The sequence below is a fragment of the Dermacentor silvarum genome, chromosome 3, assembly GCF_013339745.2.
Source record: "Dermacentor silvarum isolate Dsil-2018 chromosome 3, BIME_Dsil_1.4, whole genome shotgun sequence".
NCBI classification, from domain to species: Eukaryota; Metazoa; Arthropoda; class Arachnida; order Ixodida; family Ixodidae; genus Dermacentor; species Dermacentor silvarum.
In genome coordinates, this window is record NC_051156.1 from 161,507,983 (window position 1) to 161,527,128 (window position 19,146).

The window sequence follows — 19,146 nt, forward strand, 5'->3', positions numbered from 1 at the left end:
TCAGGTTAAGGGTCAATTATGAAGTCGACCATATAAGGTGCAAAAACGTATAGCTCACCACCCGAACCACCGTAGTCGCCATAGATCTGGCTAAAGAGTCACCGACCACGACTTCCGAGAGCACAGCTGCCACGCTGACCAGGATGAACTGGCTGGACTTAGCAGACCGCTGTGCCCAGAAGTGGTCGTCCAGCTTCGCCAGACCAACCTCCACCAGTCGGTACTTCTGCCGGACAAATATCGCACGAGTGCAAGAAACAAGTTTATAAGAAACTCTGAAAAATCGATACCTTGAGAAGTGTAGAAGTACAGGTCAGGTGGCGTAGCAGTTGCATATAATAAAACACCGATACACAGAACAGAGAACGAAACAGTGTTTTGCCATGATTTGCAGGACAGGGACTGGGTTTCCCAGTATATGCCGCTTGTTGCAGCTAACGTACGCCACTCCTTGAATCCACTTGTGCGTTACAAGAATGCAACCAACTTAGCAAAGTATTGCATTATTCGCAAAATCTTCAATGTAGAAGTTGTTGAGCTTACCGAGAAATACCCAGATAACTTATTTCTGGGTTGATAGCTGTTGTGGTTTTAATTGCTGCGGGTTTGAAAGAAAGCGCGTGACATTTCGAAACTACGACGTGGCTAGACGCTAGCACGAAGCGACATTAGCGCTCTCAAGCAATAAAGGTACGAATGAATGATCGATGCTGTACTAATACGGAAGGCGTGGACAAGCCTTGAGCAATGGAGCGGGATCCAGTACAATGCTCCTGACTTACACTTTTGCACTCTTGTTTTCTGATGCAATTAAGGAAATGGAGTCATTTGATATGGGATAAATAAGTCATGGCAATTCTTGAAGCTCTGTCAGCGTTATTTTGTGGACCGACAGCGTAAAGCGTGAGGGGGTTTTCCGGCGGATGGCGATATATCGGAGAGGACGGGTGTGACCATCCCATAAGATTTGTGCTTGCGGCCTATTCAGCCTGTTAATGTATTCGGTCGGCGAGCAGCTTCGATATTTTGTTGGTAGCATGCTTAAGGGCATTAGCGTCGCTGCGTGCCAAGTCGCATGATATTTTGTAAATCTCGCTCACTTTCTTTATGGCCTGAAAAAAATTAAAGCCACAGCAGCTATCATTATGGAAAGAAATTTAGATATTTCTGAATAGGCTCTGCAACTTCACCATTATAATTTTGCGTTTAAAGCAATAATTTAAAATGCTTAATTATTCATCGTAAGAAATTTACCTAAACTCATACTAAAAATACTTTGTGTTGGTCAAGTGCACAAATAACAATACTAACTTGGTTTCATTCTCGCAAAGCAGACGTAGATTTTCAAGGCTTCACATGCTATCTGCAGCGCCCCATATTTATTTGCAAGTTTTCGCTCATGTTGTTTGATGTAACTCTGTCCTGTGGGTTGAGCTGTTTGTTATCTTGACAACGTCATTTTGTTCATGCAACGAAAGCAATGCGATGATGTTTGATTACTATTCCCCGTAGCAAAAACAATGCAATGCGTTGGCTATTGCGTTATGATCTGCATTTTGATTAGGCTATGTTGAACGCATTCATAATACCCCGAGACCACAATAGTTAAGTTTTAGATAAGAAAAGACACCTGTGCAGATGCGTTCAAAGGATTTTTGTTTTTGTGAGACGTGCTTATTATATGCTGTTGTAGACTGGCCCGAGTTGATATAGACCGTGCCTACTGTACGGATCCCATCGCGTAGAGTATTAGCGCTTTTTTTGTTTTTTGCAATGAACATTCAAACAGAAATATTATTTGAAATACTGTCTAATAAAACAACCCGTTAATGGTTAACTATTCGTTTGTGCCATCCAAGAAGGTTTAAAAAACCTCCTTGATGCCATCTAACGCCCATTCAAAAGGCGTCGGTGTTCTAGCACGTGTCTAGCTGATATCTATGTATAACGCTACGCCTGTTGCAGCATTTGTGTTACACCCCTGCCGTGCACGTTTTGTGTTTGTATTACATAGTCGGGTTGCGTACCTAATGCCTATAACAGGTTCAATACGTACAACTTTCTCCGTTCAATTTCGATCCTATTGAGGTTGCTCTTACGCCTAAGAAATATAACGAAACGATAAAAACTAAACGGTTGCTGCATTAGAACGTGACGTGAAAGCACGTACTTTTCAAGAATGTCAACGAAAAATAAAGTCGAACCGAAGGGTGAAGTGTAAAAGCAACAGCGCGGTACGTATTGGAACATTACATGAAGTCAGCTTCAGAGTTTGATGGGCTGAAAACACTGGGCTGTAGTGCAGTAAGCAGTCGCATACTAAATAAAATGCCTGGTATCACGCACCCAAAGACACACATGACGAGAGTTCACTCGGTAACCAGGACCATTTTCGGTCACAGAGCCGGCAGCGGAGCGTGCGCGCGCTTGTCCCATAGTGAACGTTCCGTGGCCCCACTCTATTTTCCATTTGTCTGTGTCGCGCCTCTTAAATTCGACACATGACGTGACCTCCAACACTGAGTGCGCGGGTTCTGAAGCGCACACCAAGACACCAGTCTTCTTGGCTCAATTGCTTTTCCCTCGCACCTGCAGCGGATCAGGTGGCCTCCAACACTCGGCCGACGGGCCAGGCATACGCCGTCGCACTCCAATACGCGATGGCGTGAGCGCACCTGGAGTGTCTGGATAATTATTGCAGTTGCAATAAAAACCCGCATTTAATTCACAAGCTTCGACCAATGTAGACATGGGAAGCTGCAGCAATCGTTTACCTCGACCGTCCTGCTGAGCGCCATGACGGATCCGAGCATCAGGATGATATCCCACGGCATGCGAGAGCAGAGGTTCCGCCAGCACAGCAAGCGAAGGGACCAGCAGCGGCGCCACGCCGGTCCCGGCGCAGTGCTCAGCACCAGCAGCGTAAGACCCAAGAAAGGGCCTTCAAGGTACCTGCGCCGGCGAGTAGTTGCCAATCTTTCGGGAACCTCCCGACACTTCTACTGCAGAACGCCGACTATACCAATTTTGAGCAGTGTAGAAAGGACTGGCAGTTGGTTAATGATAGTCTTAAGCAACGTACGCCAGCACTTTGAGAGATGCCACCTATGGGAAGGCTCCAGATCCGTTTTTACCACCTCGGACACTTTTCACGTGAATCTATATATAAATAAACAAAAGCTTCGACACTTCAGCAACATGCGTGTGAGTTCGCCAACGCCGGGAATAAAACCGTGGCACCGTGCTCGAATGACCGCCGTGGCGGGGAAAGAGCGGAAGATAGGTGCGTTTGTAGAAACCATTTATCTCGACATGGGACATATCTGATAATCTTTATTGCGCGAATCACTTATGTCCTTATTGAAAATGTATTGGTGCTAGTATACGACTTATGGCGCTATCAAATTGCTGATACTAACCTTCCGGGGTGCTGGGCGGCATAAGCGCTGGAGGCGACAGGTATTCCGACCAGCCAGTAGAAGAGCAACGCCTCCCGAATGCTGTAAGAGCCAATTCGATGACAAGATGTTTATATGGTTCACGCGTGAAAAATAAGCTACGTGGCTCGACTCACGTGTGCTTCTTCATGTTCTGATGACGGACCTTGGCGCACTTGGACATGTCTCTGTGCGCTTGCTCGTCGATGCTGTTATCGCTAGTGTGGAAAGAGTACCAAAAGTTGCCTAGGTAAAACGGAAGGTACCACGGCTTCGGGACATTATCTGCATCTGCCAGCTCTACTTTTCGCCAGCCGCTTTATTTAGAAAAACCGAACTAATTACAAAAAATGGTGGTTGTAGTTACTTCTTAGTGGTCACCTAGATTTACTATCTTGTAGCATTGCACATGGTAACGGTATAGAGTTTGTACTATCCCAGACTCAATAAGGTAGTGACTGTTACTAATCGGTCTAAGCTAGCAATTCCAGACGCAATACCACCGGACACAATATTTCTAGCCTATAACATATATATAGTGTGGTCGGATATATGCATTGTACGGTATAAACTTTGTATCCCGTGGTGCTAACTGCATTTCTGATTGGTAGCTGAGGCCCGTTAGTAACAGTGACAACCTTTCTTAGTCACTAATGTTAGCTAACTTTACCGTTACCAATGAAAGTCTTACCGAGGTAGTAAAAGCGTGGCAACGAAGTACTAAATACAACGATCTTTTTTTAAGAGCGTACGAGTAACAAGCCTGCAAAAGTATTTCTCTAAGGGCACTCTGGTGACCGTGAAACGCTGCTGTTTTTCAAAAACTGTTTTTATGGTAGACTATTGGGCTCAGAACAAGCTACGCCTCCGTAGATACCGTCAACTACGAAATACGTGGCCGCTCTTTTTCGTGACCTAAAGAGATTACCGCTGTACAGCATAAAAAACTACGAAGGAACCAAGCGCTACTAGAGCGGATGTCTTGCCTAGCGTCACATGCGAACGTTTAAATTCAAGTTTTAGCGTCTTAGTTGAAAAACTGAAACGCCGTCTGCAGCATCAATTACATGCATTCGATGCGAAAAGGTGGCAGGTGTGCGCATGGCAACGTGTGAAATCGCACTGCAAATCATTGTCAGAATTATTTATCTAGCGTTAGGACACGTAGTTCCAGCGCACAATTGAACACGGACGAGAAGGACAACACGAACGCCGGACTTCAACTGAATTTTTTTTCTTCTTAGTTTCGTTCACTAGACGACACATTCGTCCCAGCTTTTCCGAGGCTGAAAGCACAACACGCACCCCGCACCTGTAGCCAACCTTCTTCAGGCGGCGATAAACCTGATGCCAGTAGGGCACTATACGACAGGGCGCTGTGGCGGGCGTGCGTATTTTTCCAGCCTGCGCCTCCCACCAAATTTTACCTCGCGAATCTGGCTCTCTGTCACCGAGGCCGCGATTTCTCCGTGGAAAATTTGGTGGGAGGCGCAGGCTGGAAAAAGACGCGCGCCCGTCACATCGCCCTGTCGTATAGTGCCCTACTGGCACCAGGTTTCTCGCCGCCTCAAGAAGGTTGGCTACAGGTTCGGGGTGCGTGTTGTGCTTTCAGCCTCGGAAAAGCTGGGACGAATGTGTCGCCTAGTGAACGAAACTAAGAAGAAAAAAAATTCAGTTGAAGTCCGGCGTTCGTGTTGTCCTTCTCTTCTCGTCCGTGTTCAATTGTGCGCTGGAACGACGTGTCATATTGCGAACCACAACCAACTTGCCCAGTTGTCCACACTTAGTAACTTATTTAGAATTCCTGCGCATCTCATCAAAAATTGCAATAGAAAGGTATATATAATTTGTCGTGGGAGCTGGTTGTGGTATTATTTCAACAGAAAAAAACCAATACCCATTCGGAAACGAACAATACCAGCGTACAAAGTAATAATAAAACGAACGGCTCGCAGAAGACGAACGAGGGAAAGCTCAGCTGGGACACAACGTTTCGACAATGGCACTTGTTTTCAGCAGGGCTCTGAAGACAAGACAGAACGCTTCTCCATGATGAATGTCCCTGATTAGAATTCCTGACAAAGGCACCGAGGATACCGAGGCGTTGTCCTCGGTGACACCGCGTATGCAAAAATTTTGTGGTATCAAACTTTAACTGTAAAAATAATACGTATGGCAGCAATATACCTTAACATTTACGACGTCAGCAACGAAACCTAACAAACATTATGTAATCGTGTGGTTACGAAGGTACACGAAAGTAAGAAGGATATCTAGCGAAATATTTGTCAATGTATATTAAAAAGTAAATGAAAGATAAGTTCTTTGGCTTAGTAATCACAACGTTTGTGACGCAAGTAAGTCATATTCAACTGGTCCCTTGCTTTGTCATGATTCCTTAGGAGCGTCGTGATTCAGGCAATTGTACTCTAATCAACTATAGTTCGTTTGCCTTCTTTAATCATGATTACTCATCAATGATTATGTGCAGTCAATCGCACAAAAAAGACCAACAATTAAGTAATCTGCTAAAAAAAAAAATCGGCGCTCACCAGCTGACGAGGCTGGTGTAGTAGATGGACGTCCATGAAATGGCGCAGCAGGTGACCACCACTGGTAGAGACACGGCCAGCCACCTGAACCAGCTCACCGGGCATTGATCATCACGGCTGCGAACACGTGGCGAAACACCAAGATCCGCGTTCGCTAAAGCAAGAGCGCAAAATTTATCCTACCCATCGTCATATCAAGCCTTCATAAAAGCGATCCGACTCGGCAAATTTCTCACGAGTTCTTATTATAGGCTTCCAATATTTCCACCAGCCCCCCTCAAAAGTTGGAGCAGCCACCTTTTTGATCTATCGGATAACGTATCGGACGCCTTCGACACAGCTGTCTTACCACCTGAAGCCTAAAACGATACCCCCTCCCCCTCACCTGGTAGTCCCAGGGGGGAGGGGGGGGGGCATGCGTACACAGACGTACGTATCAACCCACATTTTTGGCTGCAGTATCCCCGCGATCGGCCCGCGAAGGAGGCTAGAAACAAACCCGATACGGAAAAGTGGTGGTTACTCGCTAAGAAAGACTACTTCTTTAAAGATAACACAGTGACAAGTGCAGCACGCTACAAAGCGGCATAGGATTTGCTTGCTCTAGCAGTCATCTTGTATAGTTCATGCAGATTTTTTTTCTCAGAAGCAGGCGGTCATATTGCTATTCTTTGAGATATGATACAAGCCTTGATCGTCTTTTAGCGGGGGAGGGGGGAAAGTGCGGGTGATGACAACGAACGCATTTCCGAAGCATTTCGGAGGTAACGGTCATCCAACGTTGGGAGCCAATTTGACGCAGCGCAATCATTCATTCTAGAGCAAGAAGTGTGCTACGCAGCACCATCGGGCGACACCATTTAAGCGCATGAAGCGAACGTCCTCAAAAGGCCCCTTCACCAGGTCTGGCCATTTTGAGCTGACGAGCGCAGTGCATACAATGCGCGATAACGGCCCTGTCTGCTTAATATTACATCCCAACGCGCCGCGGAAAGAACTGCGATTTTAAACCAAACGCCGTCGAGGGCGCGCAGAGCTCCCAGATGAAGTTGACGTATGTTGACGTATATGGGGGGGGGGGGGGGGGGGGGGCAAAAGTGCGCTTACGTACATGTATGGGCTGTGATGTCACTCTCAGTGACGCGTGACTTGGAGAGTTATTGCAGGTGACAGCAGTTATTTGTGTGATCTGTTGCTTCCATAGACGAATAAAAGTTTAGTGACATAACAAAGCCTTCAAACTGAATATCTGCGGGTCTTTGTTTTACTTCGTACCGTAGCAAGAGAGATGTACAGCCTCCCGCATTTGTAGCTGTATCACGCGGCCACACTATAATATGGTCGTATGTTGTCTTGAAGGGAACATCGCAATAGACTACCCTTGCCCAGGAGAGTGCTTAGTGCACTTGAGAGTACTTCTGCCGGTCTGGCTGATTATCACCGCTTAAAGGCGCTAAAATGACGCGTGATGGACGCTCGCGCGATATAGCCAAAAATTCAGGAGGCTGTACTTCCGTTTCGCCTACCTGTTCCTACGTCATGCAGTGGCGCGCGCTGAGAGTGAAACTATGCCATTTTCTACCGTGTTCCAGCGCGCGACCATGCTGTGGGATCCGCTTGTGTCTGCCTCAGTGTTCGTGTAGCACTGACTTATTCTGCTAGGCTGGTATTCTTGTGCACAGTGCGCAAAATCATGCGCTGCGCGAAACGAGAGAAACGCAACAGTTCACCCACACGGCCGTCAGTGAAGGTGCGCCGCGCAGCAAGAAAAGCCAGACAGAAAAAAAGAAAAAAAAATGCGGGACCCATGACGTATGCGTCACGCGATCGTGCAGCTCCGATAGGGGAGAACACTGGGAAGGAATTTCGCCTGCAGAGGCTATGTGGGGCAAGTGGAGAGAGTGTCCGCGTTGGCGGTGACGCTCACCTCCCGGAATCATGGGTTTGCGGGAGTGCAATATTTCTACCTCGGCTATTAATGAACCAATTTAAAGGGGCACTGAACCACCCCTCGGGCTTTGTTAAATAACCTATAGTCCGCGGGTAGCGTATGCTGCTGTGAACATCTCGGCCAAGTTTTGCTGTCGCACGCGGTGCGTGGAGCTCGCAAGCGGAGCGCGAAGGCACTTTTCTCTCAAACGCTCTCGTTTCAACAGAGGCCATGATCCTCACTCTCTTCTGTGTGCTTTATTACGTTATAAAACAGATTCCAATACGCGTCTGCTATTGGTCGCTGCGGTCGGTTACACCGCGGCCACCGCTGGTTGCCGTCACGAGTCCACTGGCTAAGCGCACTACGGCTCGCTGAGGACAACCGCGTTTGGCTTATATGTTTAGCGCGTCGTAGGCAGCAAGGGCCAGATTCACAAAGCTTTTCTTTCGTAAGTTCGCTTTGCCATTGGCTGGCAGCCTTCGCTAATGATATGTCTGGCATCCGGATTCACTAAAATTCTTTCTTCCGAAACTTTCTAGCGTAAGAAGTTTTTGTGAATTCGGGCCCAATATCGGAAGTCGTGGCGCCTACGTTTACATCCAAAATAAAATTTGAACTACGCGCCACGGTGACGTTTCGAAGGTGGAGCGTTGTGGCCCCGCCTCATTCCGCCTTAGCCTTCGCAGTTCAAGGCGTTGAAGGAGGAAGGGGAACAGAGCGGAAGCCGTGTTTGATTGCAAATAACTCCGATTCTGCTAAAAAACATTGAAGTACTTTTTGCGGCAAAGTATTTATGAAATAGCGTATTTTCACCTCACATGTATTTCACCACTTCGATAAAAAGTGGTTCAGGGCCCATTGAAAATATTCTTGCTGTAGAACGCTCCCAAGAGGGCTCGTAACAACTTCCAGCGTATAACCAAAATTTACTACGTGGCCTAGTGAGGGGCCCTTTAACAAAACCGCCACCTCGCTCGCTACATGTTCACCTCACTGCGGGGCATAAGAATCTCCGTCACTAATTGGCGTTTCGGTTGCCTGAGGGAAACTGACCGCACTTTATAACGTACGCACGAGAAATTAGCTGTGTTGGTTTTGTGACACGTGTCAGAACAATGTAGCGCTCCTCGGATGAGTAGTTTCAAATATTACATTAAATTAGTTGTCTCACTCTGAGTTAAAACATATAATGAGTCTAATTTTCAGAATTGTTTATTCACTACCTCGACTCATTCTAAATACTGCGGTGGAAGTAATCACAAGGAGATTGCCAAATAATCAATCTTCACTACTGTCAAAGGACTTGGAAAACATCTGAAACACCCTGCATACGAGGTGCTTCAGCGAATACATTGAAAAATTTTAAATGTTGCCTGTGGCAGATAGCATAATTCTAGTTCATGAGCTGGTCTACTCGAAGAAGGGGTCATTAATTGCACTGAACAATGAAATGCATAATCGACTAATTAACAAACATTCACTAATTATGTTTTTATGTAACGGCCTTGCGATCCAGATTGTCATTTACAAATTCTAGCCGTGGCGTTCGCAAGGCGGATCAACTTGGAACGAATTCTCAGGATGACGCCTGTTTCGAGATATTAATTCCCGAACTTTGCGGAGAAATGCGTTGGCGATCCAGTTACTTTTGTGCTTCAAAGGATGAAACTACGTTTTGTTAAGAAATGCACTAATTAGGCAGGAATTCAATTAGTAATTTTATCAATTAGTCGATTATGCTTTTCAATTACTTTGTGTGCAAGTAATGTCCGCCTGTTGGAGTAGACCAGCTCACGAACTAGAATTGTGCTATCTGCCACAGGGAACCTTTATCATTTTTCGAAAGCGTTTCCTGGAACACCCCGTATATATATTTCAAAGTTTGTTGAGGCACTCGCCAGCCAAGAGTGACGAGGACGGTCTTCCGAGCGGGAAATGTGCTGAAACTCGCGATGTTCCCAAAGATGGCGCTGTAGGCGGCACTGGCGATGAACGCAGGGCGCACAGCGGTGGTGAGGCTACACGAACGAGCAGGAAAAAAAAAAAACAAGAAAATTAGTGAGTGCAATCGTAGATCACGAAAGCAAGCGGCAACTTACGATCGCACGCGCAGAGACAACGTCGGCTGCTCTGCTCCCGTGACTGAAATGGAAAGGAAATCAACGCATAAATGTCTTTATGTAAAAAACTCGTGTAATCAGAGGCCTTTGCCCTAATGTATAGGTTTCTCGTACAAATTAGGGCCGTCGACAGAAGTGACGTAAGTACAGCAGATGAGACTTGCTCGATATGAGACTTGCTCGAAATTGCGCCAGACCAGTTCCTATTTTACGATCTCTGAACAGTCGGGAAAGTGAACTGAGTGGTTCACGTCGCGTTGCAAAAACCTGTGGCCGCCTCACGTTAAGCAACTGCTCACGCGCTTTTGTATACGCAGAGTAACATAGTGTGACACGTATTCTGCCGCTCAACGCTCGTTTTAGCGACTGAATTCCAGTCGGGTTGTCTTTGCAAAGACGCTGTCTTGGAATTTTTGAAACTACAAAGATGTAGATGTCACCACCTTGTACACAGTCTCAAAATGACCAAGAAACCAAGGTACCGTTTTGAAAGATGCTGCTCTGGTGAATAATGAGATAATGTGGTAATGTTTCAGGAAATCTCTTCGTCCCACGTAAAAAGCTGCGAGTCCCTTTATATTTATGGCAGTGTTGCCTTCAGTTTATCTTTCTATAAACAAGTAACACAAAGGCAGGCGAAATTATCTTGCAATTGAAAGTTTCTTTTGTTGGAAATTGCCAAGGGTGTCTCAATGCATAGCTGTAGAAGGTCAGCTGAAGATGGTGTGAAAGGTTAAAAATGTCCGCGCAGAGTTGATACGATGTTGTCCTTGAATTCTGACAAGCAATAGGCTGAAGCGTAATTGTGACGGTAGTATTTTGTGCTATTAAACAAGCGGAGGACTTTCGTGCAGCCTATTGTTAAGGGCAGGTAACTTGTAAGACAATGCACCAAACAATGACGAGGGGAGCTTGAGAAACCTGAGCGCTATCCTACTCCGGCTCATAAAACAAAATTCATAGAAGATTACGATACTCCCTAATGCGAAATTTGAGCGCAGCTTCATGTACGTTTTCATTTCGCGCTATATTGGCTGGCATTGACAATCTGTCACGTGCGGCACGGTGCAATCGAAGGGAAGTGTGGGGCGACTGCCTCGCTATTCAGGAGATCGCGAGAGGCAGCGCGTGGGCGACGCGTTGCGTCTTGCGTTCTCGCAAAAACGCGAAAGGCGTTTATCTGCGTTTTATTTGTGCCATAAACAGCGGTAACTAAACTATAGCAGATGAGAAACACGACAAATGGATGTATTGTCTCTTCCGTGTTGGCTGTGATTCTTTTTGGGCGAGAAAAATGAACGTTGCTGTAACACACCAACTAGCCCAGCAAGTAGTTCTTCTTGCCCACGCATTGCTTCGACACGTTAAACACCTTTAATTGCTATTGTTTGATATCGCATTGAAACATCGTCCCAAAGGAACGCACAGGCTAGGAGAAACGCCATAGTGATGTACTCCGGAATACTTTTAGGGGCGAAGCTCCTTAAGGCGGCACCCGTTCGTCCCTCGTCGTAGTAGTAGTGTGTAACCAGTCTGAGAAAAATGAGAAAAAAAATTCCGAAGTTGTGTCCGTAGCGCGGAATCGAACCAGGGACCCCTCGCTTCCGAGCGCGCGGCGTTAGCCCACTACGCCACGAAGCACACATAGATACAAGCACCACGATGGCAATAAATACCCAACATTAACGAAAGGCCGCGTTTCTAGCGCGTTTCTAACGCGTTTGTGCTAGCGCGTTACGGCCCGTGTAAGAAGCTGGTGTAAGACGCTGTGGCCTCTCCGCCTTACCTTCAACGCGTTTCGAACGCGCTGCCCAAGGCGGTGGCAAGTCAAGTTCAAGTCGAGGAGCGTTTATGAATACGGGGGGTATACTCTCTCAGCAGTCATGTGATGGCGTCGGCAAACGCGGTGCACGTTCCGGCATGTGAAAATGGCTGCGTAAGACGCTGTGGCCGCTCCCCCTTACTAGAGAGTACTGCGCGTCTCTAACGCGTTTGTGCTAGCGTCCCCTTAAGCGGGAGATCCGATGATTCCCTCCGGAGCTTCGCCCACTCATCATCATTCACCCCGTGGATATGCGGTGATTTTTTTTGCACATATGGTTCTTTAATGTACACCGAAAGCACGGTATACACGACCACTATTCCATTTCGCTCTGATTGGACAGTGGCCGCAACGGTGGTGGATCCAACACGCGACCACGTGCTCCGGATACTATTATTAAAATATAGCGTCAAAAAAAAAAAAAAAAAGGAGCGCTCACCGGAACTCGAGGCCTTTTCTGTCGGCGACTTAATCTCGCTCAAGGAAGTGCCCTGTGCGTTAAGGTCGCTCCGCCCCGTGGCTGGTTGCTCAGATCCTGCCTCTGGGATCGGACATGGTGGCCTGAGGCCAAAGTCTTTGTTCTCGGACAACCTGATCGGTTCCGGGGACCTGCTGGGCAAGCTGTCGTTGCGCTGAGGTAGTGGGCTTCGTTTCTTCAGAACACCGCGTACTTCCAGCTTTGCTTCCGGTCGAGGCTGGTTTGCTCTGGTCACCTGCGGCACAGGCTCGGGCATCGGGTCGTGTTTTGGCGCCGCAGTCATGGGCGGCGGTGGGACCGTGTCGCTCTTCGGTTGAGACGTCCGCCGTGACTCGTGCCGTGTCTCGGTCTTTGTGCCGAGTGGCGGGCGTGCCGCTTTCTCTGCCTGCCGCTTATCTTTGCCCGATAACGCATGGTGCCGGTGTCGAGCCTGAAAGTGAGCAAGGGAGTTGGATACATGCAAAGTTAGAGATGCTGCAGTGCCTGCCAGTGCCTCCTGCAGACAAGACGTCTTCGTATGTACCACGCCATATTTTACATTACGAAGACCTAACTGCCTCAGTATAAGATGCTATTCGGAATTTTGAGTGTTCCCCTGTTTTTTTTTTCTTTGTTTACATTGGTTATGATAAAAACAATGTCATGTGCAAAATGCGAATAACGATTCTTGCTTTTTATGTTGTTGCCCCGTACATCAAAGATTCTCCATCAAAAGTCGCCGTAGTCGACAGAGGAACTTTCTAGGTTGAGCGTGATAGCAGGAATTTGGCATTCGGTGGCTCCACGAGCGTTCGTTGTTTTATGAGTGCCCCGCGTGCAAAAAGGATAGCAGACTTGCGTGACCTTCCAGAATCGCAACCCAAATTCCAGATAAGCTGTTTCTTTGAGGAGTTGCGTTAAGAATTTATGTTACCTTTAATTAAACTACCGGCGAAGCATCGATTGCGATAGAAAATTAGTAGACCGCTTTACGAAGTAAGGATATATGAGTGTTATCGGCCGTACAAACTTGCAAACATTCGCTTACTAACTAAATTAACGAGCACGGTGTCACTCGCGCACAGGTAAACACATCTAGCTTGCTTGTCGACCGCACATACTCGCTGTCAAAACGCTGGAATCAGGCAGTGCGGCATCAGCAGCGAGCGAATTTACCTTCGTGCTGTCTCTCGCTTCAACGCTAACTAAACGTAGAAAGCACAGCACATACGAAGCTACCGGCATTCGGCGCGGCGTACTTTGTCAACATCGCAGATCACTTTGAAGATGAGGCCCGCGTGGGCGCGCGCATTGTCTACATCGCAGATCGCTTTCAATATGCGGCGGCCGTAAGCCGAAAGCCGCCGGAGTAGGACACCTTCTTCGGCCCGTATCGAAGAGGTCCAAGCGTGCTAGTTTCAGCGGAACAAATTTTGTTGACGTATCTGTGCCAGGTCAGAAGACTTGTAATAGTTTTTACACCTAAGTATTCGCACCGTTGGACTTTTGTCAGTCTAATGATAGAGGCTGGAAGGGTATAACTATCAAAGGGTATAACATTTATTAGTGGCAAGGACGGGGTTAATCTAAAAGTCTATTCAATACAACTGTAATAATATAATTTTATGTTACTTTTTATATACTGGAGCCGCCTTACCCTTGTAGTGAAGCTAATTCACCTTTACACCACATTGGTGGCGTTACTGGTGCTCTCTGAAGCGACCAATGATAAATGCCGTGAATTAAGATGTGTCAATTTATACGGCTACAGAGCGAGCCACGTGTAATAAAGAAAGAATATTATTGTATTGTACGGACCAAAATCACGATCTGATTATGAGGCACGCCGTCCTGGGGGACTGCGGATTACTTTGACCATTTGGTGTTTTTAACGTGAGCCTAAATCTGTGCGCATTTTACCCCCATGAAATAAGGTCGCCACGGTAGGGAGCGAACCCGCTACTTCGAGCTCAACACTGCAACACCGTAGTCAGTATTACAACGGCGGCGGGTGTTTGCACAGAGAATCGCGGTAGTTGCAGGCTGCCCTCGCGTACCGTACGAAGCGAGACGACGTCCCGGCCACGCCCATGTTTCGCCGTCGCTTTCGGTCGAAACTTTGTCGAAGAGGACGCCGGCTCATCGCTCTTCGGGCACTTGGCCGTCGGCGGCACCATCGCATCCGTGTTCGGGCTGCTCGGCCGTAGCGTAGCCGACGCGACGCTGCCATTCCGAGCGGTAGACGCGTCCGCTGTACCGGGGCAAGTCAGCGAACCGGACAGTAGCGCTTTGCGTCGAGACCCGAGGAACGGAGAGGGCGCGGACGACGGTACCGTGTGTATCGTCCCGACGGGGGTCGGCTGGGCGTGAGCATCGTGCCAGACTTCTCTGCCCGGCGACGGCTGCGGTGACGCGGGTGCCGAGAGGGTTCCGTTCAGAAGGCTGCCTTCCCGTTCCTCCGTCGTTCTCAAGATGACGGCAAACGGTGAGGGCGACGACAGCGGCGACGGCTCTGGCGTGTTGGTGTTGCGCTTCAGGATGGACGACGGTGGCTTGCTGTGCAAGCTGAAGGAGCGGATGCGACGCGCGGGAACGCAGCGCGACCACTCATTGTCGTGGTTGTCGTCGCGCCATGGTCGGCCGAAGGCTCCGAAAGAAGTCTTGCGAAGAATTTTCTGCGTTAAGTGGACAAAGCGGACTTGCACATGATGAATTACCGGTAAGTATTTACTTGCAATAAACATAATTTAGTGGTATTCCGATAATTGATTATTTTTTACTCAATAACGCTCACTGCAATTCAATTGCATATTTCAGGGACCATTTACATGCTACCATGCAGGTGAGAGACAAGCTGTAACAGGCAACGCAAATTTCAGCGCTTCAATTTGGCGGGAGCTATATATGTTGGAATATATACCCGCGATCGCGTTCCGCACTAATCTCGCGGATGTGCGATGTTCAGAGAGGCAAACCCAGATCTCCGTATTTGATTCGTCATCTTGACGGTCTACCGGTCGTTAGCCTACGAAATAAACCGGCGCTTCGCTTGCTCGATAGCAATGGACACTTCGGGCGTTGATGCTAGGAAATGCCCTATGAACGATTTGTACAGCTTTTCATTGATCCTGTACCTGGAGTGGCTTCCCCGTGTTCCAGCAATAATGAAGCGCCGCGCTTCATACAGGACCCAAACGAGTGCATAGCGGCGCTGAGTATAACCTCGATCATAAATATTCAGAGCCCTTCCACTACTGTGAAGATGGAAGCAAGCGAAGCTGTGACTATGGTGGGTCTGCTATAGTGAATATTGCTATAGTGAATTTATATATGACCATTATGGAATATATTGCGCGTCTTCTGCATATTCGTTAAAGAGCAATGGCAACGGCGTCTGAGTAAGTGAGCCAAGTCCGCCCCATCGTCATAGACTTGCGTATGAGCCACATCGTTCATAGCCGCGGCACACTGCATGACATCGTCAGGATCCTGACGTCAGGATCCTGGAAGATGTGGTTAAACGAGCGTCCGTCCCATAGAGAGTCCAAAGGGCAACTGCTGATAACAGCGCTAGCGCGATCTGCACGTCACGAGAGAAATGGGCACAACGATTGGTGGGACGTGCCGCCACCGAATATCGTGACCCTTGTCAAAGAGGCATCGGCGGTGGCCAGGAGTATAACAATGGGCCATCCATCCATGGGTTTTAACACCCGTGCTAATTAATGCACAGCTGGCGGGAAACCGCCCCGGACATGCTGCCAAACCACCGCGCACATGAAGACGAAGATTTCTGATTCACTTTCTGTCTATCTATCTACTTCCGTTGTCGGACGCAATCTCCTGGAACCTAGCCTGTAACAGCTTCGCTGTATAATAATACGCAAGGGGTTCGTACTTTACACCACCACCCTTTCTTGCAGCGTGCACATAGAGCGCGTTTTCTGTGTTACTGCTGATGTGTTCACAATGAAACGAGCGAAGACGACCGACCAAAATATTGAAACGCAGTCTTTAGTGAAAACAAACTACACGTGAAGGGCTCCAGAGTACGCGCTGAAAGGTCCAGGCCAGCTACTTATTTATCTGAAATGCTGTATTTGTGGGATGTTAATAAAGGTGAAGGCAAAGTACCCAAGAGTAATGATTAAATTTTACTTTTTCAATAGATGTGTGGGCCAGTAATTGGTCACATAAAGGCGTTCTAATTGTAATTTGTTACTTTCTTCCTTTAACGGCACTAGTTTTGACAAGTCGTGATATTGGCGAAGAAACAGCGCTTCTCTAACAAAAGAAGGCTTAATTAATTTTAGACTAACCACAGCATGCGAAGGAAAATAAATTCAGCAATTAAATCCCATGTTTCCGCTAATTGGGTAGATTCATCGCTGGCGTCATCTATTCTCTCCGCACGGGCGAGGTACGTCGGGCAGACTTTCTCGCGATTGGGGCGCTCGTTCTGAGTCAGTCATGCCGAATTATACCTTTCTCGCGCCTTACGGCACTCTACCTTCAAAATAACGTCACTGATTTTCCCAGGGGAGCAGTAGGGGCCGTAGTAGAGACCGAGCCTGCTATCCTGGAGCAGTATATTTTGCTCGTGCCAGTCTTTTGTTTTGCGCTCTCCGTGACTTTTCAAAAGCACTTTTTAATGGTCCCCTTTGAGTTAAATATGTCTTGACAACTCGCGGAGAACAGCATACAATCAAACCTGGCATGAGCAAATATACTACTCCACGAGAGCAGGCCCGGTATATACTATGGCCCCTACTGCTCCCGCGGGAAAATCAGTGACGTTATCTTGAGGTGTTCTGTGGTAGAGCACCGTAAGGCGCGAAAAAGATATAATCCGGCATGAATGACTCAGAACGAGCGCCGCAATCGTGAGAAAGTCTGCCCGACGTACTGCGGCCGTGCGAGGAGAATGGGTGACGCCAACGAGGAATCTATCCGCCCATTGTGCGTGGTCGACGCGATGGAGTCCCTCGAACAAGCTTCTTGCGTGAAAGGTAGGCAGTCGCTGAGAGCAGACTATGCGAAATATGTTCTTATAGTAGGCTGTCTGTATAACCAAATGGAACGTAACATAATGAATCCTCAATGCAACGATCGCACAGTTTCGCAGCGACCGACTGCGCGTCTGCATGCATGTCCGCGTACAATGTTTCGCTTTCGCTGCGAGCGCGTTTTCGCACAGTGCCATGAGCTTTAGTCCACAGCATATCAACATTTGAGAGTACACAAGCAACCATTGTTGCGTGGACGCTATCAGAGCTCTTCAAAAATAATTTCGTTATAGATAGAGACATCGACACTATACGGCGACTCGTGATGTGCCATTGCGACGTTTCAATCATTTATTTTCTTCTAGTTCCTTGGACGTTTCAATATCCTTATTGCTCAAGTTGCGTAGCACTGTGCGTTTATCGGTCTTCTCAGCGAAGAATTTCCCGGTGATTCTTTTTGTTAACCCAGTACATTCATTGCCTGGTGCTAACACAAACATGAGCATATGCTATGGCTTTTTTGAATGTGCTTCATACCGTTCTCTTTCCATTGTTGTGAACTTGCCAGTATCTAGGATCAACAAGTTCATAGACCAAATCTTCATGACATTAAACGGCGAGCGCACGCGGGCGAGCTTCCCAGTGTGCGCTTTCTGCTACTCACCAAACATCGCAGCCCCAACGCCGTAGCAGAAATCTCCCTAAATATACGGAACCTTACGGCGACGCCGACGGCGACGGCAGAGATGCGCCTGGAGTGTTCATATAATTGCTATCGCAATAATGTGTAGTGCACAATGGCGGAGCTTGCCTTTTCAAAATCCCGTCGGGGCGTATCGACCGGTTCATGCATCAGCGCGGGTGGCAGCATGCGCGTTCCGCTCGGCTTCACCGAGGAGCTGTTGCCGGATGCCTCGCTCGCTAACTCGCTGACCATGGACACGCTCCTGGCCCTCCTTCCCGGTTTCGTGACTCGGCTCCCGCGGCGCCAGCGCGGACGCGGGACTTCCTCCAAATAGTTCGGCGACGAACTGGCTGTCTGGATGCGGACGACGCTCCGCTGGTCGGCGCCGATAATCTCATTATGCACGGTGGTGACGAAGCGGTCGATGAAAACGGTGCTGAAGACCACAATGACGGTGCTGGGCAGCAGCATGCTCAGCGCCAATACCACGAGCTGCAGGTTGAGGAAGAGCGGCTGCATCTGCAGTGCGCAGCGTTGAATGACGTGCAGGCACAGCCGGAAGAACACGGTCGTCTCGTCGCCCAAGAAGGCGACGGCGAACAGGAGAGACGCCGTCAGCACGGAAGGCTGCGCCGGTAAGTAAAAGAAGATGCATTAATTACACGTTATTCCGTGGCAACACTATTCGACATTTATGGATCTCCCCAAGAAGATACAATGCTAATGAGCAGCAGCAATGTCCTAAAAAGCAGGACAATTAGTTCACTTATAGTTTAAATTAACAGCCTGCTAGCAATGTTGAGCTACGATGATTGCTTGGCAATTGCACTAGCGGTGCTTCAACTGCTGCAGAGATCTTGCGTGAAGCTGTCATTGGCACGAGTGATACAACGCGAATGTGCAACCTATAACCCTCTTTAGGGGTCTTTGTATTGAGAACCTGCACTTTGCATGTGCCTCTGATTCATCTGTCTGGCCGGACTTCGCTTCAGGTTTCATCGTGCTCTTCGTTCTGTATAAGCACAAAAGAAAGTCTGCGAGTGCTGCTGAGTTCTGCCGCGGAAGACAAGTTCAGAATCAGACCCCTGCAAGGATCTTGACTCATTTGAAGCACTGGAAAAACGCGGCGAATTG

The 19,146-nt window shown here is 48.0% G+C and overlaps 1 protein-coding gene across 1 annotated transcript; it reads right to left on the minus strand.

The window, feature by feature from the left end:
* Positions 1–1,780: 1,780 nt before the first annotated feature.
* On the minus strand, positions 1,781–3,655 carry LOC125944040 (uncharacterized). Its single transcript, XM_049663779.1, has 3 exons — positions 3,575–3,655; positions 3,420–3,500; positions 1,781–2,952 (listed from the first exon to the last, which is right to left on the minus strand). The coding sequence occupies exons 1-3, from the start codon at positions 3,619–3,621 to the stop codon at positions 2,721–2,723; spliced, it is 360 nt and encodes a 119-aa protein (XP_049519736.1). The 5' UTR covers positions 3,622–3,655; the 3' UTR covers positions 1,781–2,720.
* Positions 3,656–19,146: the final 15,491 nt, after the last annotated feature.

What these genes read in the sequence shown, in the direction of transcription:
- LOC125944040 (XM_049663779.1), bottom strand. Translation starts at nt 3,621, where the DNA reads ATGTCCAAGTGCGCCAAGGTCCGTCATCAGAACATGAAGAAGCACAC. An exon ending in CAGAACATGAAGAAGCACAC is followed by an intron (nt 3,501 to 3,574) that starts GTGAGTCGAGCC and finishes TGGCTCTTACAG; the next exon opens with CATTCGGGAGGCGTTGCTCT. An exon ending in GCCGCCCAGCACCCCGGAAG is followed by an intron (nt 2,953 to 3,419) that starts GTTAGTATCAGC and finishes TCGCCGGCGCAG; the next exon opens with GTACCTTGAAGGCCCTTTCT.